We start from the raw sequence: 22990 nt of genomic DNA on the forward strand, positions 1-22990 counted from the left end.
TGACATGTGAGAGAAGAGCCGCTGAGACCCACCCTGTGTTTGTGACAGCTGTGAGTGGCTGCTGAGACCCTCTGTGCTCAGGACATGTGGCTGAGGCCACACATGCTCGTGACACGTGTGAGAGGGGCTGCTGAGACCCTCCGTGCTCGTGACACGTGGATGTGGCTACTGAGACTCCCCCCACTCATGACATTTGTGCCAGGCACTGCTGAGAACTCGTGACACGAGTGTGTGGAGCTACTGAGACCGCCCCCCCCCCCATGATGGGTGGCTACAGGGCTGCTGAGACCCCCCACACTCACAGCACGAGTGTCCCCAAGTCCCTCTGACCCCCCCCACCTGACACAGCCTGTGCTGGGACACCCCCCCTGGGTAGGACAGCGGAGGGGGGTGACATGGGGGGGACACACAGGAGGGGGCGTCACCCCCCCCCATCCTGGGGCAGCCACGGGCTTCACACGCTGATTTCTCACCGATATATTATTATAATTATTAATATTAATAATAATCTTTGTCTGTAAAAGATCTAAAAATGCGCAGAAATAAAAAATAAGGGGGGGAAGGGGGGACGCCGACTCTGGGTGGCTCCTGGCCAGCGGGCACGGCGGGGGGGCCATGGCACCCCCTGCCCAGCGAGGGGTCCCCACCTCCTCCCGCCCCCCATCCCTGCCTGGGAATGGGGGATACATTCCCGAAAAACTGGGGGGGCTGGATGCCCCACCAGGGAGGGATAAGGCCACGGATGGCGGGTGGAGCGGGGGCTCCGGACCCCCTCGGGGCCCAGGGGTCCCCCCTCAGCCCCTGAGCCCCCCCTTGGGCCAAGGGGTGTCCCCTCTCTGTGCCCCCCGGGGGTGGTGGGTGCCAGCCCTTGGAGGGGTTGATCCCAGCCTAGGCCTGGCTCCAGAGGGGTTGATCCCAGCTTAGGCCTGGCTCCCAGAGGGGTTGTATTCCGTCTCTCCTGCCGACACCTGGGAGATGCGCCGCGTGGATCGCCACAGCCGCCGGTGGAACTGGCCCGGACGCACCTGGGGAGGGGGAGGTGAGAGCCCACCCCGGGCTCTGACCCCTTCCCCATCCCCAAATCCTTCATCCATCCTCAACCCCTTCTTCATTCCCATCCCCTTCCAGATCATCACTCAGTTCTCCATCCCCATCCTCTTCATCTTCATCCTCATTCCCATTCCCTTCTCCATCCCCATTCTCTTCCAGATCCTCATCCACTTCTCCATCCCCACTCTCCTTGCAGATTCTCATTCCCTACTCCATCTACATCCCTTCCCAAATGTCCATCTGCTTCTCCACCACCATCCTCATCAACTCCTCCATCCCCACCCTGTTCTGAACACCCACCACTCCCAGCACATCCCCTTCCAAACCCATCCTTAGCTCCACACACACTCACCCCCTTCCCCTTCTAAATCCCCATCCCTTCTGCCATCACTGTCCCCTTCCGCACCCACATCCCTTTCCCAATCCCCTCATCGCCATCCACCCACCACCCCTTCCCTATGTCCGTCTCCATCCCCTTCCTTGTTCTCCATCTCCACTTCCCTCCCCTTCCTTATTCTTCCTTATTCCATCCCTTTCCCTATCTCCACTTTCCCCTCCATCTCTACCTCTTTTCCCTTCCCTATCTCCATCACCACCTCCATGTCTACCTCCATCTCCACCTTCAACTCCATCATCCCTTTTCCTACCTCCATCTCCACCTTCACCTCCATCCCCTTTCCAATCTCCACCTCCATCCCCATCTCTATCCCATTTTCCCATGTCCACCTCCATCCCTTTCCCTATCTTCATCTCCACCTTCTCCTTCATTCCATCTCCAACTGCATCCCCGCCTTCATTCCCATCCCCATCTCCATGTCCACCTCCATCCCCTTCCCCATCTCCATCTTCATCTCCATTCCACCTCCATCTTCATCTTCCCCCCCATCCTCACCTTCATTCCCTTCCCAGTCTCCCTCTCCATCTCATCCCATCCCCACCCTTATCCCACATCTCCTTCCCCTCCCCACCCCTGTCCCCCTCAGCTCTGCAGAGGCCACGTTGCTGGCCCCAGCCCGGCAGCACCCCATAGACCCTGGGGCCCCTCCTCCCACCCCCCTGTGTGGTCTCACTCACCTCAGCGGGCTGCCCAGCGCCCACCACGATGAGCTTTCCATCCTCCAGCCCCACCAGGATGTGACTCTTCTCCTTGGTGACGGACACGCTGTGCACGGGCACCCTCATGGGCACGGGGGGCACGGCCGCCCTGAGGCTGCAGAGACGAGGGCGGGATGGGACCTGCACCCCGAGGGGGAGGGACAAAGGAGGGCCCCCTCCCATCCTCTACTCCATCCCAATCTTCATCTCCATCTCCCTTCAGATCCTCATCCACTTCTCCATCCCCACCCTCTTCTCCCCCTCTCCCCCCATCCCCTTCCAGACCCTCCCTGTCTCCCCCCTGCCCACCCGTGCCAGCTGTGCCGGTACCTGTGGAGCTCCCGGATCTCCAGCCCGCACTGGGTGGTCCCCAGCACCACGAAGTCATCGGTGAGGCACATGGCTGTCACCTCCCGCTCCAGGGGCACAGATGCCAGGAGCTTCCCGTTCACGGAGTACAGGTGGAGCGCGAACCTGTCCTGGAAGAGGGCAGAGGGTGGGGAGCTCACCCTGCTGGGGACAGACAGGGGGGAGCCCTGGGGGACCCCGGGGTGTACCTTGAGGCAGGGCCGCTGGCCAGCGGCGCTCTGGGCCACCACCTGCCCCTCGGGGCCCACGGCCAGGTGGGCCAGCACGGCGGGGGGACAGCTCTCGCCCGGCGGCCGCACCGAGCGGATGAAGAGCCCCCGGCGCACCGTGTGGGTGATGATGGTGCCGTCCTGCGGGAGGGAGGGGACACGGGGTGACTACGGGACACTGGGGGTGGCACTGCCCCGCCTGGGAGAGGCTGGAGTGTCAATGGCTGATGGCTCAGACAATCGTCCGTTTGCAAAACCAGACGTTCCCCATCTCCATCTCCACCTCCTTCCCTACCCACTTCTATCCCCTTCCTCATTCTCCACCTCCCTCCCCTTTCCCATGTCCATCTCCACTTCTATCCCCTTCCCTATTCTCTGTCTCCACCCCATCCCCATCTCCACCCTCAGAAGGTGACCACAGCAAATCAACCTCTGTTCAGCAACGAGCTGGTTTGGAGACAGAGGAGGGAAGAGGCTGACAAGAAGCAGATCCTGCTGGGATAATGGGTTTTGTCCTGCCCATGTCCTCCCTCACACCCCTGGCTCAGGTGGGACACTCCCCTGCCAGGGGGGGACATTCCCAGGTAGGACTGAAGGTTTCCATCCCTTCTGATGGGGCACAACTGGCCCAACTATGCTGGTCATGTCTCAGAAGGGTCATAAACCACCAAAGACCCCTGAAGTGCCCCATGATCCACAACGTCACATCCCACCGTGTGAAACCCCCACCCAGGGGAGGAACCTGAGCCTTCCCACCTGAAGCTGAGCATATTTTAACCCACTGAACTTCGTGTTTTGGGGGCTGATCCCACCCCTGACGGATCAAGACCGTGACCATTAGTTTGACATCAAGATTGCAACAATAAGGTCTCGTTGCTGGGTCCATGGGTGGTGACTGTTTACTTTTCTCTCTCCGTTTGCTTCTTCTTTCTCTTTCTTCTCCTCCCCTTCTTCTTCTTCTCAAAATGTATCATAAGCCAGAATTAAAAACTTCCAGCTCACCTTGGAGCCCGACACCGCCATGTCCAGCTCGGTGCTGATGGCCACACATGTCACCTCGGCGTCGTGGCCGTACAGGACCTGCACGGGTTTGGGAGCCAAGCCACTGGAAAACCCACCCTGGCGTGGGGGATGCGGACATCAGTGACCTGCTGGCAGTGCCCACCATGAGCCCCTCCCCCCAGATGACCCCTCACCTGCTGCAGGACCTGCCACACCATGCAGGTGGTGTCCCGGGACCCAGAGATGAGGTAGATGCCGCAGAGGTCGAGAGCCAGGCAGGTGACAACATCTGGGACAGGCAGAGGGACACCATGAGCTGCCATCCCACTGCACTTGGCATCCTGACTCCATGGGAAGGCACCATGATGTGTTTTGGGATGTGGAATTGCTGCTACTCTGCTCCAAGAGGTATTTTGGGGTGTGGAACTACTGCAAAACCTCACCCCACTCCAAGAGGTGTTTTGGGGTGTGTTGGAATTGCTGCCAACCCCATTCCAAGACATATTTTGGGACACGGAATTGCTGCTGCCCCGCTCCAAGACATGTTCTGGGGCGTGGAGATGCTGCTGATCCTCACCCCACCCCAGCTCTGAGATGGAACCCGGACTGTCCCCATGGAGACATTGGGAGATGCCCCTCACATGTCCCCTTCTCCCCCCACAGCCCCTACAGCCCCGTCAGGGCATCACAGACCCTCACCATCCTGGGGGCAGGTCGTACCTATGTGGCGGGTGATGTGCCCCACCACCTTGCCCTTGGCCAGCGAGGTGACCCTCAGGCTGTTGTCCCAGTGCCCCCCGCTGAAGAGCAGCTTCCCGTCGGGAGACACGGCCAGCGTGCGGGAGCTGAGATCCACGCCGGGGGCGAAGGGGCCCTGCAGGAACCGCTGCGTCCTGAGGGGCAGGGATGAGCTGCTGCACTGCTGGCACCTCCAGGGACCGTCCCTGGGGACCACTGAGCGGGGTCAGGTGACTCACTTTGCGTTGGACACGGTAGGGTCTTTGGTGAAGCTGAAGTAGTTGGAGATGTTCTTGTCGTAGGGCAGCCAGCTGTGGGTCCCCAACAAGCCGTTGGCGCTCACGGTGACCTGGGCAGAGGTGGAGGGGAAGTGACACCACTCCCACCACCACAGCCCTCCCGCTTGGGTGCTGGACCCCCCCTGGACTAGCAGAACCCCACCCTGTGTCCCGGTTTTCCCACACTCACCAGGACGTCGGGGGATCCCTGAGTGATGAAGGAATGCGCCTGGTTCTTGGGGACCACGGCCTGCACCAGGGCCACCCCGTCACTGATGCCCTGTGGGGACACAGCAGCTGCTGGGCACCTTCCTGGTCACCCCCACCCCTCTCAGCCCTGCCCAGGGACCCCCCGGGGTCGCCCTCACCTCCACAAAGAAGGATTTGAGCTGGTCCAGGTGCTCGAAGACGTTGGGGGAGCGGGTGTCGAGGCGGGCCAGCCTCTGGGCCGCGCTCTCTGCCGACAGCCGGGCGGGGTGGGGTTCCTGGAGGGGCGAGGGAACCCATCAGCAGGGGGGTGACCCCTCGAAAGGGGCTGGGTTTGGGGGTGGGGTGTCTGAGCTACCTTGAGCAGCTGGCAGGGCGTCTGTCCGAAGTTGCTGATGATGCCCTCCAGGGCCTTCCGCTGCGTCTCGTCGGCGATGGCGTCCAGGTCCACGGCCCCTGGGGATGGGTATGGTCACGGGGGGGGACCACCTGGGAGATGCCCCCCAGGAGGGGTCCCCCAGCTCCCTTCCCCACAGCTCACCCTCGTAGGTGCAGTAGTAGAAGACGTTGAGGGCCTCCACGGCGGCCGGGCCTCGCTGCTTGTACCCGAAGATGAGGTCGATCCACTCGTGGAGGTGGGCTGAGACATACTCCGACTCCTGGCCAAAGAGGGGCATCAGGGGGGTTGGGAACACCTCCCACCCTCCTGGGACACCCCCTGGGGATGAGCTCCCCCTGACTCACCAGGGCTTTGCGGTGCTGGTAGATGAAGTCCTCGCGGGACCGCGCCCACCGCGGCAGCACCACGTCACCCACCTTCTCGTTGGAGAGCTGGAGACAGCCCAGGTCGAAGCCTGTGGGAAGGGGGGGAGTGTGAGAGACTGGGATGTTGATGGTTGGTGGCTCAGACTATCAGCCATTTGCAGAACCAGCCCTTCCCCATCTCCACCTCCACTTCACCCTCCCTATTCTCTGTCTCCACCCCATCCCCATCTGCACCTTCAGAAGGTGACCACAGCAAATCAATCTTTGTTCAGCAATGAGCTGGTTTGGAGCCAGAGGAGGGAAGAGGCTGACAAGAAGCAGATCCTGCTGGGATAATGGGTTTTGTCCTGCCCATGTCCTCCCTCACACCCCTGGCTCAGGTGGGACACTCCCCTGCCATGGGGGGACATTCCCAGGTAGGACTGAAGGTTTCCATCCCTTCTCATGGGGCACAACTGGCCCAACGATGCTGGGGATGTCTCAGAAGGGTCATAAACCATCCAAGAGCCCTGAAGTGTCCCCAGACTCATTTCTGGGGTGTTCCCACCTGAACCTGAACTTATTTGAACCCCCTGAATTTTGTGTTTTGGGGGTTTCCCCCACCCTTACAGATCACGACCAAACCACCACTTCAACATGGAAATGGCAACAATCAAGTCTCGTCTCTGGATCCACAGGTGGTGAGAAATTTCTGATCCTTTCCTTGTTTCTTTTCCCTTCTACATTTTCCTAAGTCAGAATTCTATACTTTTATATTCCTACATTTCTACAGATAATAATAACCCAAACAGCTCCAGCCCTGCTTTCCACTGCAACCAAACTGTTCTGAAATGAACCCTTAAAATAATAAACAATAATTTATTAATATAAAAATAGCAAAATATTAATATACAACATATAATATCATAGCAATAGAATAATATATTGTGATATATAATATAAAATATAACATATTGTATATTATATATCATATAATAGTATATAATATATAAAATATCATAATTAAAAATATATAAGAATATATAATATTTAACATATCAATATATCATATTAGTGAATAGTAGATAATCAATAATAATATCATAATTAATAATTAATAAATATATATAAACGCTGGTCTTTCAGGATCTCGTAACAAGAACCTCAGTTCAGTGAGGGACACGGACCCCCCCAAGCGCTCCCACGGATGGGGACGCTCCCCTCTTACCGTTCTGGTTCTCCAGGAACTCCGGGAAGTAGAAGAACTCGGGGATGAGCTCCTTGACATCCACGGGGTTCTCCATGCGCGCCTGCCACGCCGCCGGCACCGAGTGGAACTGCCGGTCGGAGCAGTCAAACCTGGTGGCACAGCACGGCTGGTTGGAGGCTGTTTGACTCCCTGACGTCCCCTCCTTGGGGCCCACCCTCCTTGGGGCCCACCTGCCGCTCTGCAGCTGGATGTGGAGGGTGGTGAAGGGCTCGGTGCGGATCAGGTAGTGCATCACCCCGGCCGCGTTGGAGTAGTGGGTGCCGTAGTGGAACTTGTCCACGGTGCCCGTGGGGTCCTCGAAGCTCTCGTACCTGGAGGAGAGGTGGGAGGGGGTGCACCGTGAGCCAACCGGGCACTCCATGCATTCCCTGTCCTTTGTTTTTGGGGCACTCACTTCTCCTTCACGTCCCGGGCGTGCCGCTCGTTGGCCACCCCGATGGGCTTGGACAGGTCGCGGAACACGGCGGGGTTGGAGAGGTCCAGGGTCTCTGAGACGTAATCCCGCAGGATCCAGGGGAACTGGAGAGGGTTGAAGGTGGGTGAGGCTGGGGGGGGCACAGGTTCGCTGTGGGGGCTCTGGGGGGACCTGGGGCTCACCACGGGGTACTGGGACAGGTCGTTGTAGGTGCGCCCCGCGATCGTGTTCAGCTGCATGAGGTACTCGAAGTTGGAGATCTCCCGCAGGACCCATTTCTGGAGGGGGGGGACGGGGGTCAGAGGAGCTTTGGAGGGGCAGGAGACAGGGCAGACACCTCACCACATGGCAGGGCCCGTCCCATGGCCATCACTGGTCCCAGAACATCTCTGGTCCCTCAGCTGTCCCCAGTCCCATGGCCATGGCACACCTCTGGTACCACGGCTGTCCCTAATCCCACGGCCACCCCTGGTCCCATGGCTGTCCCCAGTCTCACGGCCACCTCCACACCATGGCCATCCCTGGTTCCAAAGTCACCCCTGGTCCAATGGCCATCCCCCTCCCAGAGCCATACCCTATCCAGGGGTCACCCCTGCTCTCATATCCCCCCCATAGCTGTCCCCAGACTCATGGTTGTATCCACCTCCCAGCTAGCCCAGGCCCCATGGCCACTCCTGGTCCCACATCCACCCCTGGTTCCATGGTCATCCTTGGTCCCATGGCCATGCCCCTCCCTGGTGCCACAGTTGTCCCAGTCCCAGGACCACCCTGATCCCAGAGACATCCCTGGTCCCTGAGCCATCCCTATTCCACAGCCACCCCTAGTCCCAGAGTCATTCCCATCCTGTGGCCATCCCTGGTCCCACGCTGTCACCCTCCCCTTTTCCATCTGGGAATTCCATCCATCCATATGGGACGGGGATGGGCATGGAGAGGCCATCACCTGTGTGAGCCCCGAGGCTTTGAGCAGCTCCTGGGGCGAGCGGCTGCCGAAGTAGATCTGGTTGGGGGGCCGCAGGCCAAGGATGCAGGAGTACACCTTGTTCCTCACCTGGAGGGACAGCGAGAGGACATGGTTTGACTGGAGCTCGGGCAGTGCAGTGCCCTGGGAGGGGCTTGGGGGTGGGATAAGGGTGTTCCACCTTCTTTCTGAAGTTGAGGAAGTAGTTGGCCTGGTCGATGAAGAAGAGCTCGAGGGCGGAGCGGCGCAGGTTGTAGCGGCGCAGGTGGACCTCACGCAGGTGGGACAGGGGGCGCTTGAAGTCGTGGCCGATCCCTGCCAAGAGGGGGGGCACAGAGTCCCACAGGGATCACCATCCACCCAGGCCCCCTTTCCCAAGGTAGGGATGGGGCTGGGAGAAGCCCACCCCCACTGTGGGTGATGTGTTTGGGGGAGATGAGTGGAGTGAGGGGTCCTCAATCCCCTCAGGGCTCACACGCCGTTACCTCCCTCCGTCTCCTCCTTGTCGCTGCTGCCGTCGTAGAAATAGACGTGCTGGGTTGTCACCTCCAGGCGCCCGGGGACCACGGCCACCGTGGTGATGAGCTCGCAGTCCTCCGACACCACCAGCTTCTCCCGCTGGCTCTGCTCCTTGGGCTCGGCCCTGGGGGGCACAGCGGGGTGAGGACACCCCGGTGACACCCCCGGCCCGGGAGAGCTGGTGCCGTGGCGGGGACGGGGACACTCACTGGGTGTCCAGCACAGGCAGGTCCTCCTCGGCCAGCTGGTCGTCCTCCAGCTCGCTCACCTTGGCCTCCTTGGCCATGGCGAGCGGGAGGGACTCGGTGGGGGTTTGGAGATGGTCGGCTCCTGAAATGAGGAGGGGGGGTCAGCAGGTGCCCCCAGAGCTGGGGGACCATTCCTGAGAAGGGCCCCCAAATTCAACACTGCCTGTGACAGCTCCCAGCCCACCCCCACCCCTGGCACGGGGGTCCCCTGGGTGCCCCAGTGCCTCACCCAGGTTGTCCCGCAGGGCACTGGCCTCCAAGTGCTGGTCGAAATTGAGGTTGGGCACCAGCTTCAGCCTCATCCTCGAGTAGGTCTCTGCGCTCGACAGCTTCCAGCGAACCTCCGGAGGGTTCCTGGGGGCACAGAGGGGTCAGGCACCCCGGGGACCCCCCGGTTGTGCCCCCCTTCCCCAGGGAAGGGGCTCACCGGTCGGCCCAGGCGGAGCGGGGCGAGGTGAGCAGGCGGCACAGGGACCTCCACTGCTTCAGCACCGTGCTCTGGTGGTTGTTGGCCTGCTTGAGGACGTTGCTGTGCCGGGCGTTCTCCGCCTTGGAGCGCTTGGCCACCGGCTCCAGCACCAGCTCCTGCCCAGAGAGCGCCAGAGTGAAGGGACAGCAGGGCTGGGGCTTGGGGACAGGCCCGAGGTGAGGAGCGTGTTCATGGGGGACATCCCCAGGGCAAGGGGAACGTCCCCAGGATGATGTGCTTGGGGAGAGAAGCACAGCACTGGGATGATGGCCCAGGAATCATGTTCCCGGGGTGAGGAGCACATGCCCTGGGTGACATCCTTGGGGTGAGGAGCATGTCCCCAGGATGAGGATCGTGTCTCCAGGATGAGGAGCACATGCCCTGGGTGACACCCCGGGGATGAGGAGCACATCCTCAGGATTATATTGCAGGGATGAGGATCGTGTCTCCAGGATGAGGAGCACATTCCTTGGATGACATCCTTGGAGTGAGGAGCATGTCCCCAGAATGAGGAGCACACCCCCAGGTGACATCCAGGGGTGAGGAGCACATTCCCAGGGATGAGAAGCACAGCCCCAGGTGACATCCCAGGGGTGAGGAGCACATTCCCAGGGATGAGAAGCACAGCCCCAGGTGACATCCCAGGGATGAGGAGCACATTCCCAGGATGAGAAGCACAGCCCCAGGTGACATCCCAGGGGTGAGGAGCAGGCAGGACCTGGAACATCTTGCGGCTGGCCGCCTTCTCCTGCTCGCGCCGCTGGGCGCTGCTCATCATGGCGTCGTAACAGGCGTTCCAGAAGTTGGACATGTGGTCGTGGCTCCTGGCAAAGGTGTCCATCTCAAACTGGGCCATGGTGGGCTGCACCTGGGAAAACCAGGGGGACAGAAGAGGTGTTTCCAGGGCTTCACACCCGCCCTCCCCACATCATCCAGGTGCTGCCCCAGCAGTGACACCTACGTGCTTCTCGATGAAGCCCCTCCACTCGGGGGTGGTGCAGAAGAGCTGGAAGTCCTCGTAGAAGGTGGGGCTGCCGTTGGTGGGGGGCAGGGAGGGCAGGAAGAGCTGCAGCTGCAGGGTCTCGTAGCACTGGTCCATGAGGGTCCGGATGATGGGCACCAGCCAGGAGAAGGTCTCCGACTTGGCCTCCAGCGAGCGCCGCAGAGGCGTCTCCAGCTTCCCCAGGAGGTAACAGGCCTCGTCCCTCTTGGGAGCTGAGGACGTCTGCAGGAGGCTGTGCAGCTTCACGTAGGCCAGGGAGTGCAGCTGGGGGGACATGGACACGGGATGGGGCCACTCCAAGGGCTGGGATCCCACTGGGAGGGACGTGGGACATCATACGGGGCCATTCCAAGGGCTGGGATCCCACCATGAGCCCAGCTAGGGGGACACAGGACATGGGGATGGGGCCACTCGGAGGGTTGGGATGCCACCACCAGCGCTGGGGACAGGTGACCCACCTGGGGGTCCTGCAGCAGGACGTAGCCCACGAGGACTCGCAGCCCCGTCTGGGCCATCTCCCGGAGGTCGGAGGTGCCGTTGGCCAGGTGGTACCACGCGCCCAGCTTGTCCAGCAGGCTGTTCACCCCCTCGTAGATCTGGGGACACGGACAGACCCCCCCTGGGCACGGATCCCACCCCTCTCCAGCCACCAGGGCTGACCCCAGCACCCCTCGGCTTTGGGTTTGGGTTGGGGGCAGGATTTAGGATTAGGGGTTGGAGCAGGGTAGAACCCAAATCATAATGGTCATGGCAGACTGGTCTGAGTGGGGCTAAGGGAATGGGTTTAGAGTGAGGGTGAAGGGTCAGGGGTAAGGATGAGGACTGGGATTAGGTCTGGGGTATAGGACTGGGTTTCAGGTTGAGGTTAAGGGCGGGTATGTAGGTTTAAGGATTAGGATTTAGGAGGTTACGTTACAGTTGTGAGTTAAGGTTAGGCCTAAAGTTTATAGTAAGGGTGTAGGGTTAGGGTTAAGATTAGGATTAAAGGTTGGGTTTTGTGACAAAAATTCAGAGCTAAGGTTAGGAATGAGGACTGGAATTAGGGCTGAGGTAGAGGACTGGGGTTAGGGTTGAGTTTTATGACAAGGAGGGTTAAATTTTAAGATCAGTATTTGGGATGTCTTAGGTTTTTAGTACAGGTGTAGGGTTAGGGTTAAAATTAGGATCAAGGGTTGGGGTTTATGACAAGGATGTAGAGTTAAGGTTTAGGATTAACTGTTGATTTACAGTTTAGGATCAAGGCCGAGGTTATTTCCTAAGGTTAGGATTAGTCTTTGAATTACAGCGTAGGATTAAGGCTGAGATTATTTTCTAAGGTTAGGATTAGGCTTTGAATTACAGCGTAGGAATAAGGCTGAGGTTATTTCCTATGATTAGGGCTGGGATTTGATTTACAATTTAGGATTAAGGCTGAGGCTCTTTTCTAGGGTTAGGGTTAGATTAGGGTTTGATTTAAATTTAGGATTAAGGCTAAGGTTATTTCCTAAGGTTAGGGCTGAGGTTTGATTTACAATTTAGGCTTAAGGCTGAGGTTCTTTTCTAGGGTTAGGGTTAGAGTTAGGGTTAGGGTTTGATTTAAATTTAGGATTAAGGTCGAGGTTATTTCTAAGGTTAGGATTAGGTTTTGACTTACAGTTTATGATTAGGCCGAGGTTATTTCCTAAGGTTAGATAAGGCTGTAGATAAGGCTGTGTTTAGACTCAGGGTTTTATCATCAGGGACTGGGGGTTAGGTTACGGTTAAGGCCAAGGTTATATCCTCAGGTTAGGTTAGGATTAAGGCCCAGGTTATGTACTAAGGTTAGGGTTGGGGTTAAGGCCAAGGTTATATCCGAAGGTGAGAAAGTTGAAGTGCTGCAGGCAGGGTTGGGTTTAGGCTCAGGTCTCCCATCAGGGATCAGGCATTAGCAGTGGGCTCCAAAGCTCAGGTGTGGGACCAGGGATCCCCCCTCACTCCCACCCACCTTCTCGCTCCACAGGGCCTGGTTGCTGTGCCCCTCGGAGAACAGAAAGTCCTGGAGCAGCCGGAGCAGCTTGAGGGCGTTGTGGGTGAGGCCGGGCAGGGCCCCCGGCCCCGACTCCTTCAGGTCGGTCAGCGCCGACTCCAGCATCATCTCCAGGAGGCTGGGGGAGAGCAGAGCTCAGCAGGGCGGCCTTTTCCCTGAGGATCTCACACCCCCCGGAGCCAGGCGGGACTCACCTGCGCTTGATCTCGTCCGGGGGCCGCACCAGCTCGCAGGCCGAGCCCAGCTTGGTGAGCACCGAGAAGACCTGGCCGCGCTCCCGCCAGGCCGCGTCGTCCCAGCCCTCCACCCCGCGCCACGTCACCGAGAAGATGATGTTGGTCAGGAGGTTGCACAGCTCCTCCTCGGGGGTTTGCTGCCAGCGGAGAGGGACAATCACGGAATCACGGGATGTGCTGAGTTGGAAGTGACCCACAAGGATCACCCAGTCCAGCTCCTGGCCCTGCACAGGACACTCCAACAATCCCACCATGTGCCCCAGAGGATCATCCAAACCCTCCTGCAGCTCTGGCAGCCTTGGGGCTGTGCCCACTGCCCTGGGGAGCCTGTTCAGTGCCAACCACCCTCTGGGGGAAGAGCCTTTCCCTGAGATCCACCCTGAGCCTGCCCTGACACAGCTCCAGCCATTCCCTGGGGGCTGTCCCTGCTCCCCCCAGAGCAGAGCTCAGTCCTGCCCCTCCTCTGCCCCTGCCCAGGCAGCTGGAACTGCAGGGAGGTCTCCCCTCAGTCTCCTCTTCTCCAGCTGAACACCCCAAGTGCCCTCAGTGTCCTCACACGGCTCCAAATCCAGGCCCTTCCCCATCTCTTTGCCCTCCTTTGGACACTCTCCAATGGCTCAATCTCTCTCTTCCATTGTGTCCCCCCAAACTGCCCCAATGTTGAAGTGAGGCCTCCCCAGGGCAGAGCAGAGCGGGACAATCCCCTCCTTGATGCCCCCAGGACAGGGATGTCCCTCCTGGCTGCCAGGGCACTGCTGACTCAGGGACAACTGGCACCCACCAGCACCCCCAGGGCCCTTTCCCGGCTCTGCTTCCCAGCCTCTCATTCCCAGCCTGTCCGTACAAACCGCAAAGTTGGTGTCCAGAGTGCTCCAGGGTGGTGGGTACGAGGGTTTGGGGCTCACCTGGGGGTTGCTGGTGTTGGAGACGTTGTCGCTGGGCAGCACGTCCTGGTAGCTGCTCTCGTCCAGGACGTTGGAGAGGCTGGAGCTCTTGCGCGCCCGCATTCCCGGGAAGGGCTTGAAGCTCTCCAGGGGGGACGGGGTGCCGGGGCCGCTGCCGGGGGTCTGGGCACCGCTCTCGGCCGTGGCCACGGAGCTGGTGCTGGCCAGGTCGAGCCCCAGGTCAAAGGGGGAGGTGGAGAAGGGCGACAGCGGGTGGTAGACGCCGTCGAAGGTGGGGCCGTCGCCGGGGTTGGAGGACGAGCGGCTGGCCCGGTCGGAGGAGTCGAAAGACTTGAAGTTGTAGGAGTGGAAGGACTTGGTGCGGCCGCTCGGCGAGATGGAGTGGTCGGAGAAGCCCTCGGAGAGCTCCTGGTCTGAGGCCTCGTACCCCAGCGGGAGGAAGACGTCGAGCTCCGGGAGCTCGGCGGGCGGTGGGCTCGTGCCCTCCTTGCCGGGGGGCTCGGAGAGGCGCAGGAGCTCCAGGCAGCCCCCGCCGGTGCTCAGGCTGTGCTGGCGGGACTCGTAGGACTCCCTGACGTAGAGCTTGGTGAGGGTGTCCTGCCACCCTGCCAGCCTGGCCAGCTGCCTCACCAGGTCCTGCTGCGCGTAGATCAGGTGGAAGAGCTGCAGGGGAAGGAAAAGGGAGGAGATCTGATGCTGCTGCCCCAGTCCCTGATGGGTTGATGCTTGGATCCTCTGTCTCGAGCACCCAAGATCCTCCATCACCAGCACGAGGTGCTGGGGCTGTGCCACTTCCATGCTGGCACATCCACGTACACGCCACCACCACGTCTGGGCGTGGCTGGGTGCCCAGGGAGCTGAGCCCCGGGGTGACACCTCTGTCCCCTCACCTTGCGGCAGAGGTCGAGCCGGACGGTCAGCTCAGCCCGGTGGGACAGGTAAACCACGGCCACCAGGTCCTTGTAGTTGGGAGGGTCTGTGGGCAAGGAGAGACAGCACAGTGGTGAGACACCCGCTGTCCCCAAAAGCCACCCAAGATCCCCAGTCCCAAGACCAGCTGAGCCTCGTGGGAAGCCAGCAGCGGTGATCCCACGGCAGGTGTTTTGGAATGTACATTTTTGGGACACGGTACCTGCCCCGAGGACCTGCTCGGAGAGGCAGCGGAAGAGCAGCGTGGAGCTGGGGACATCACTGAGGTAGGAGATGAGCCCGTGGTACCCAATGTCCTTCAGCTTCAGGCGGCTCTTGCTGCGCTCAGGGACCTTCTCGTACTTCAGCATCTTGTAGAGGATCTGGAGGGACAGTGAGAGGTGTCACCTCACTGGGGATGGCGAGAGGTGGGCGCTGGGGACCCCCCCCTTACCTTGAAGACCCTCTCCCGCACTTCATCCGAGAACTTTTTCTGCACCAGCAGGGAGAAGAGAACCTCCACCTGGCCTGGCTCGAAGAGGAAGGTGAAGAGCTGCTCCTGGGCAGGTGAGCCCTTCAGCAGGCTGTGGATCACCTCCAGCGCCCCACACACCTGCAGGACACGGGGCTGGTTGTCCACGGCCCTCCAAGTGTCCCACCACGACCTCGACAGCTTCTCCCCACCTGCTGCCAAGTGCCGTCCCAGCCCATGGCACGATGAGGAGTTCAGGGACCAGGGTGGGTCGGTGACGTACCTGCTGCTCGTCCTGGGCCCCAGCCAGGTAGCTCAGCAAGCTCTGCATCTCCTCCCCGGAGAAGCTCCGGCAGAAGAAATCCTTCACCAGGCCGAAGAGGGATGTCTGCACTGTCTTGATGTCATCAGTGGCCGTGGTCTCCCTGGAGGTGCTGGTGGACAGACACACGTGGGGACATGTACAGTCCCTTGTCACCCATCACCAGCACCATCCCAAATCCCGCCACGAAGCCTGAGGAGCCGCCCCATGGGGACATCCAGGGATCTTCTGGCCCACGGGAAACATCCACCCCACGCTTTTGGGTCTCTGCAGGGGATGAGCACCCCCAAACCACAGACGTACAGCAACACATCAAACAAGAGAAGGGCACAGACTCGCTGCAGAAGCCGCCACGCTCTTGGTGGCTGAGGGAGAGACGCTGGGGATGGATTTGGGAGCCAGCACAGGGTTGGGGACGGGACACGGCCACTTGGAGTGGGAGATCCTGCACCCACAATGCTCCCACACCAGAAGGAGGGGTGTTACCCCTAGAAAGGGGTGTCTAGCCCGAAGTGGAGCTCCGAGGGGTGACGCCCACCATTCCCACCACCACCTCAGCATCCTGCAGCACCGGCTCCACCCACAGCTCACCCGTAGTACGTGCGGATGGAGTCGAGGACAAACTGCACCCCGTACTTCTTGCGGATGCGCTGCTTGTGGTCCTTGACCACGTTGGCCAGGTACTGGATGTGACCTGCAGGCAGAAGGTGTGAGGGGCCCGGAGGCTGGCGGGGAAGGGGGGACACCCCCAGCCCCCCCATCCCACCTAAGCGCACGGCGAAGTCGCTGTTGCTCCAGATGCGGAAGTCGAAGAGGAGGTGCTGGTACAGGAGGTGCAGCAGGAGCCCGCTGCCCTCAGAAGCCACCTGCTCCATGAGGAGCTGCGAGGCCATCAGCGTGCTCATGTCCAGCAGAGCGCCAGAGACCTGCCACGGGACGGAGGGGACGCTTGTACTCCTGCCACTCCCTTTGGAACGACGCTGGGGATCACAGGATGGAGTTTTGGGAGCCCCCCCCAACCTTCTGCAGCAGCGCCCCGATGATGGCCGGTCCGTGGCACTGCACCAGGCTCTCCTGGTTCACGGGGTGGTGCCGGATGAAGTTCTTCACCAGCAGCAGGAAGGCGGCCACGCTGTTCCTCTCCAGCCTGTTCTCTGCAAGGCACAGAGCTGTGAGCCCTGGGCCCACCCAAACACCCTCCTGGAGACCCCACCACCAGCTCTGCCCTCCAGACTTTTCACCCTGTTCTCCTGTTTTCCTCGCAGTTATGGAGGTGGAAAGCTCTGTTGCTCTGAGCCTGGGAACAAGCAGCTGGGTGTCAGGAGAAAGCACGTCCCACCCATGCCAAAAGGCTCCTGCACGGATCCAGCCCCGCTCTGAGACATCAGAGATTCCACCCACAGGCAACCTGGAGGTGGCTGGAGCCACCCTCACCTTCCCAGCACTGCTTGTTCGTGACTAATTGGGCCATAACGATGTCAAAAGTGGCTTCTCCATTACCCCACACCTCGTGGTGCCTCAGGCAAGACCTCTCCTGTCTGTGGTAGACACCGGGAACACCTCCACGGCACCGTGGTTCCCTCCAACCACCCGACTCCTGCTCCACACCCCTGAACTCCTCACCCGAGGACTTCCCCAGCGGGATGAGCAAGCCCTGGGCGTTCCTGGAGGATGTCAGCTCTGGCCCCACCAGGTCGTTGGTCTCCTCCTCATCCTCGGGCTCCTCCTTCTTGGACACCACTTGCTCAAGCAGGGGCAGGAGCACGCCCATCCCACCCACGCAGTTGACCACATCCTGAGGGAGGGAGGGAGGGAGGGGAGAGGCCTTGCTGGGCACCAGAGGAAGAGGCTGCACAGCAGAAATTTTTTAACTGGGGTCCCCAAAAGCCACCTGTTCCCCTGCACCACCCCTGGTGCCCACCCTGGACGGGGCAGACGGGTCCTCAGGGGACCCACGGGCCATGCAGGTCCTTGGTGGACACAGCACCACGTGCACAGCCTCTGCAGGGTCCAACCAACACCCCGTGGGGGTCCTGCCCTGGGGTTGCAGCCCAGGATGGACCCACCCGTCTCCACGCCGTGGGGTGGACGTGTCACCCCGTGCCCAGCGTACCTTGACGTCCCAGTTGACCACCTTGTGCCCCGTCAGCCTCCCGTCCAGGCTGTGGCTGGGAGAGAGGTCCAGGCAGATGTTGTTCCTGCAGGCCTGGAGGAGAGCACCATGGGAGCACCCTCGTGCTCCTGGAGATGTCCCTCACGGCACAGGGTCTGGCAGCGCTGTCCCTGTCCCCGGGGGGTGTCTCTCCTCACCTGGGGGGTGTAGTACAGCAGCAGTTTGCTGCTCAGCTCCATCAGGTCTCCCTCCAGTGTAAACGGTGACGTGACATTGGGTCCTGGGGGAGGAGGACTGGGGTGAGCTGGGACACGGTGGAGGAGACCCTGGCTGCCACCAGCACCTCTGTGGACATCCCCCCACGTCCCACCCTGGTGTACCTGCACAGAACAGAGCCTTGACCTGGGCCTGCTGCAGAGCCTCACAGAAGATGGCCACGGAGCCCAGGTGACCCTCCAGGGACGTGGGGCTGCCCCACTCCATGTCCTGGCTCCCGGCCGCCGTGGTGGCCACCACCCCCTCCGTGGGCAGCTGAGTGGGGGTCCAAGAGTGGGGGCCGAGGGTGGCTGGGACAGACTGGGAGCGTCCCAGCACAGGGTGTGAGGGGAAGACCAGCTCGGGGCCGTGGGGCGCCGGCGGGTGGCTGGTGGTGGTGGCAGCGGTGGTGGTGGTCCGGTGACCCGCGGAGCCGATGCAGCAGGAGGTAAAGGACTGGAAAGAAGAAGGGTCTTGCTCAGCCCCCCAACATCCACGAGGAGGGGTCTGGCTGGGTCAGGGGGGGGTCCTTCACCTCGTGGAGGGAGGGGAAGCGGAGCTGCGCCGTCTTCCGCAGGTGCCCGTCGGCGTAGACGCTGACGACGTTCTGGCCGAAGGGTCGGCGCCCGGCCACGTGGACGATGTCCACACAGTGCTGGGGGCAGGCAGGGCTGTCAGGGCGTCCTGGTGGCCTCACTGCCCCCCCTCACTGCTGGTGACAGGGACGGGGGGGTGGCGCTCACCCAGGCCGAGTCATTGAAGGCAAACTCCGGCAAGGCCACGGTCATGTAGTCCTTCTTGGTGCAGACGGCCACCACCAGCACGCCGCCGGCGGTGAAGAACGCCTCGAAGCCCGTCCCCCCGGCCGTGAAGAAGCTGGTGGGGGAGAAACACGGTGGGGATGGTGGTGCTGCCCCTCCTCACCCTCAGCTCAGCCCCTCCCAGCCCCTGCAGCCACCATCACCTGTACAGTTGCCTCCTCTTGGGCCTGGCGGGCGGCTCCGGCTCCTCCTCGCTCAGGCACAGCCAGGCGTGGAAGGCGAAGGCCCCTCCGGGCCACTTCTGGATGGTGGGCACCATGATCCCTGCCATGCCCGGGCTCAGGTCGAAGCTCTGCAGCGCCCGGGGGGGCCCCTCCGCCCTGGCCATGCCCGAGAGCGCCCGGATGACGGGACACACGTAGGGGTGAGGGCCCCGGCCCCGCTCGTGCCGCAGCAGCCGCAGCAGCTGCCGCAGCTCGCCGGGCCGGATGGACAGGCTGCCCAGGGCCCGCAGCAGCTCCAGCAGGTTTTGGGAGCAGGCAGCGGGCAGAGCCGGCTCGGTGCCCAGGGCGCCCAGCAGCGAGCCCACCATGCCCGCCTTGACGCACGTGAGGCGGCTGGGCAGGGAGGCCTCGCAGAGCCGCCGCAGCCACCCCGACAGGAACACCTGCAGATCCCGGCACTCCAGCGCCGGCAGCCAGGCCAGCAGCAGCAGCAGCGGCTGCTCGTTGCGGATGGGACGCACTGGGAAGGAGCTGTGGTCGCCCTCCACTGCCTGTTGGAACACAAGAGGCGGTTGGGGCACCTCCAACCCCATGGAGAGGGTCGGGTCATCCCCCAGGTCACCCTGGGCTGGAAGCAGAGACCTCATGCATCAAAACTCTTGGAGACTCCTGAGCATCAAAATTGACTCCCATGCATCCAGTATATCAAGACTCTCGTCCACCAAGAGTCTTGGGGACCCTTGTGCATCAAATGCCTTGGAGAGCCCACACACAAAAAATCTCGGAGACCCCAGTGCATCAAGTCCATAAGAGACCCTTGTGCATCAGTAATTTTGGAGACCTCAGACATCAAAATTCTTGGAGACCCCCACACATCAGGGATCTCAGAGATCTCCATGAATCAAGGATCTTGGAGACCTCCACACATCAGGGATCTCAGAGACCCCCATGCGTCAAAGGTCTTGGAGCCCCTCCCATGTCCAGCAGTACCAGAATAAGCAGTTCCACATCCAAAAGGGCTCGAAACTCCCCAAAAGCTGAGCACGACTCCAATCTAAAGATGCCCCCGGGAGCCCTAGGGATGGGGCGGATGGGAACCCAGGTGGGTGGAGAGAACTGAGTGGTGAGGAGGGGGGGTCTGAAATCCACCACAAACCACCAGTGCCCGGCAGGGAGGAGAAGTGGGAAGGCTCACCATGTTGAGGAGCTCCTGGAGCAGGCGTTGGGTGGGCTGCCCCTGGCTCCTCAGCACCTCGTAGAGGTGGGTGTAGCCGATGCGCTCCTTGAACACCTCCTGCAAGCACACGGACACGTGGGACCCCGTGGGACTCCCTGCTCGCCCCCCAGCCCACCCGGGCAGGTGGCAACACCAAACCCAGGTGCTTTTGGGGTGTCCTCTGCTTGGTTGCCCACCTTGGCCGAGGGTGAGTTGCTCATGATGGCCGTGAGCACCCCGAGGGCGTGGACCGCGATGGCATCAGCGCCCTGTGGGGACACGGGAACAGTGGGGCTGCGGGGGGGACACCCCACCACACCTGCAGTTGGGTTAGGGGGTGGCCCCACCCCGTACCTGCTGCAGTCCATCCCTGCTCCGTGTGGGAACCTCGTCCCGGGCTTCACCCGCCTCCCGCGAGCTGCCGAGGTAGAGCTGTGGGACACGGGGTGGGGAGTGGGACACGGGGACACAGGGACACGGGGACACAGGGACACGGGGGGGAATGGGACAGAGGGACACAGGAAAGGGGGTTTGGAGGGGCCCCACCCCACAGGAGCAGCGGCAGCGCAGCCACACTGTCCTGGGGTCACTGAGGGCCAGGAAGGACGAGGGTGGACATGAAGGTGTCACCACGGGGGGACATGCCACCCTTTCCAGGATCATTTAGAACCAGTAAAGGTGAGGATGGGGATGAAGATGTCACCAAGGGGGACATCCCACCCTTTCCAGGATCATTTAGAACCAGTAAAGGTGAGGATGGGGATGAAGATGTCACCAAGGGGGACACCCCACCCTTTCCCAGGATTGCTTAGAACCAGCAAGGGCGAGGATGGCGGTGAAGGGGCCCAACCCTGGTGTCACCAAGGACGTCCCACCCTGTCCCAGGATCACTCAGGGGCAGGAATGGCGGGGCTGGGGCCGAGGCTGGAGGTCCCCCCGGAGGCGCTGGCGTACCGTGCTGTTCTGCAGCAGGCGGATGATGTGCTCGAAGCAGTTGTTGCTCAGGAACGTGGCCTGGAGCACCGGCCGGTCCTCGCAGCTCAGCATGGCCGGGATGGCATCTGCGTGGCGGGGACGGTGGCTCAGCCCCATCCACCCCACACCCCCCCCACACCCCCCACACACACCCCACCACCTACCCAGCATGAGCACCCGCAGGCCCAGCAGGGCCCCGGGCGCCTTGGGAGCCGCGGGCAGGTGGGAGTTGAGGACGCGGAAATATCCGTCCAGGAGCTGCCGCAGGGACACGGGGCCGGCGCCGGGGCTGGAGCCGTGCAGGACGTGGACCACGGCCACGAGGGAGCGCAGCGTGGCCTCCAGCAGGGCGGGGGCACCGCCCCGCTGCTGCAGCAGCCCCAGCAGCACCTCCACCGCCCCCGGGGTGATGGCCCGCAGCGCGTTGGGCTGTGGGGACACGGCAGGGATGTTCAGGGGTCACACAGAACCCACCACCTCACACCCCTGGGGCTCCAGCTCTGACCCGCCCTCCTCCCTCCCGGGGTGTAAATTGATTTAAAGCCCGGTTGGGAGTTATTAATGAGGTTGATTTTTAATCGCTGCGCCAATTAAGACTCGTTTCTGATCGAATTTATGAGTCCAAGAATTTTCCATCCTCCATCCCAGAGGTGGACTGGGGGTGAGGCAGCAGCTTGAACTTCAGACCTTCCTATAATTTCGTTATTTTACTTAATTTCAATCTTTTACCTAATTTTGTTCTTTTACTTAATTTAATTATTTATTTTGCTTAATTCAATTATTTAAGTTAATTATTTAATTGAATTATTTTTACTTAATCTAATTACTGCTTTTCATTATTTAATTGAACTATTTTTACTTAATCTAATTACCAGTTTTCATTATTTTATTGAATTATTTTTACTTAATCTAATTACTGCTTTTCATTATTTTATTGAATTATTTTGCTTAATCTAATTACCGGTTTTCATTATGTTATGGAATTATTTTATCCGATTTAATTATTTAATTTGACTATTTTATTGAATTATTTTATTAAATCTGATTATTTAACTTAATTATTTAACTTAATTATTTAATAATTTTACTGAATTATTTTACTGAATTATTTTATTGAATTATTTTACTGAATTATTTTATTGAATTATTTTACTAAATTTAACTATTTAATTTAATGATTTGATGGTTTTTAAGCCCATCCCACCCGGATTTAGGCTGGAATTTTAACCATGATTTTTAAAAGCTTTGGAAAAATCGGTGGTTCAATTCCAGCCTTTCTCTTGCTTGGAATAATAAAACTTTGGGGTTTTATTCCCTGAATGATGATCCCAATTCTCCTCCTCCCCAGCATTACCTTGGAGCCAGAGAGGATGGCTCCGAAAAGATGGATCAGTCGGAGCTGGAGTGTCTCAGGGAGCTGTTTTCCTGCTTGGAAACTCTCTGTGGGGATCAGGAGGGAACGGGTTAATTTGAGGAGTCAGCAGCAAAAAAAATCAGGGGAAAACCCCCTTTTTCTACCCAAAATAATATGAGAAAAAAAATCCCTTTTTAACTCAAAAAAACCCAGGGAAAAAATGCTTTTTTCAAACTGAAGAGATAGGGAAAAATTATTTTCTTCAGACCAAAAAAATAGGGGAAAAATTGCCTTTGTACCCCCAAAAATAGGGGAGAAAATCCCCTTGCAACCCAAAAACAGAGAGGAAAAAAAAAATCTCTTTTTCAAACCAGAAGAACGAGGGAAAAATTCCCTTTGTACCCCAAAAAACAGGGAAAAGATTCCCTTTTACCCCAACTTCACCCCATGTTGGTGCTGGACCTTGGTGATGATGGAGAAGACGAAGATGCCCCAAATTTCCCAGCTCTGGCTGTGCCAAATGAGGGATTTTTGTCCCCAAAAATGGGGGTTTGCTCAAAAATCAGGTTCTGTTGGGGATTTACAGGGGGAGAAGTTTGAGGGGATTTTTTGCAACGGTTGTTGCCTCCAAAAGGGGGGTTTTGGGGGCTTTCCCAGGAAAAAAAA

The 22990-nt window shown here is 59.6% G+C and overlaps 2 protein-coding genes across 2 annotated transcripts in view; one reads left to right on the forward strand and one right to left on the reverse strand.

The window, feature by feature from the left end:
* Nucleotides 1–1373, forward strand: part of SETD2 (SET domain containing 2, histone lysine methyltransferase) — a 65232-nt gene extending 63859 nt beyond the window's left edge. The window contains exon 22 of the mRNA XM_027907766.1: nt 1342–1373. The gene's annotated coding sequence lies outside the window, so the exon portion shown is untranslated. The remainder of the gene's footprint in view (nt 1–1341) is intronic.
* Nucleotides 868–21215, reverse strand: NBEAL2 (neurobeachin like 2). The gene is made up of 48 exons (XM_027907769.1): nt 21135–21215; nt 20950–21056; nt 20338–20427; nt 20193–20264; nt 19975–20073; nt 18759–19330; nt 18538–18670; nt 18330–18449; nt 17920–18250; nt 17737–17819; nt 17540–17632; nt 17050–17221; nt 16447–16580; nt 16193–16352; nt 16018–16120; nt 15388–15538; nt 15087–15245; nt 14856–15015; nt 14614–14699; nt 13724–14386; nt 12777–12955; nt 12541–12700; nt 11036–11173; nt 10536–10841; nt 10293–10442; nt 9533–9690; nt 9335–9459; nt 9067–9187; nt 8824–8981; nt 8520–8653; nt 8321–8428; nt 7560–7655; nt 7357–7481; nt 7133–7273; nt 6921–7051; nt 5693–5802; nt 5490–5607; nt 5307–5404; nt 5110–5226; nt 4932–5021; nt 4703–4812; nt 4446–4618; nt 3920–4014; nt 3726–3842; nt 2703–2864; nt 2476–2624; nt 2125–2260; nt 868–1025 (listed from the first exon to the last, which is right to left on the reverse strand). The coding sequence occupies exons 1-48, from the start codon at nt 21139–21141 to the stop codon at nt 921–923; spliced, it is 7305 nt and encodes a 2434-aa protein (XP_027763570.1). The 5' UTR covers nt 21142–21215; the 3' UTR covers nt 868–920.
* Nucleotides 21216–22990: the final 1775 nt, after the last annotated feature.

This window comes from Empidonax traillii, unplaced genomic scaffold, assembly GCF_003031625.1.
Source record: "Empidonax traillii isolate 1590-97213 ecotype Southwest subspecies unplaced genomic scaffold, ASM303162v1 scaffold1540:size127936, whole genome shotgun sequence".
NCBI classification, from domain to species: domain Eukaryota; kingdom Metazoa; phylum Chordata; class Aves; order Passeriformes; family Tyrannidae; genus Empidonax; species Empidonax traillii.

Coding starts and splice junctions, on each gene's coding strand:
- NBEAL2 (XM_027907769.1), bottom strand. Junction 15,539..16,017: donor TCCATCCGCACGTACTACGG/GTGAGCTGTGGG, acceptor TCTGTCCACCAG/CACCTCCAGGGAGACCACGG. Junction 4,813..4,931: donor AGGGATCCCCCGACGTCCTG/GTGAGTGTGGGA, acceptor ACCTCTGCCCAG/GTCACCGTGAGCGCCAACGG.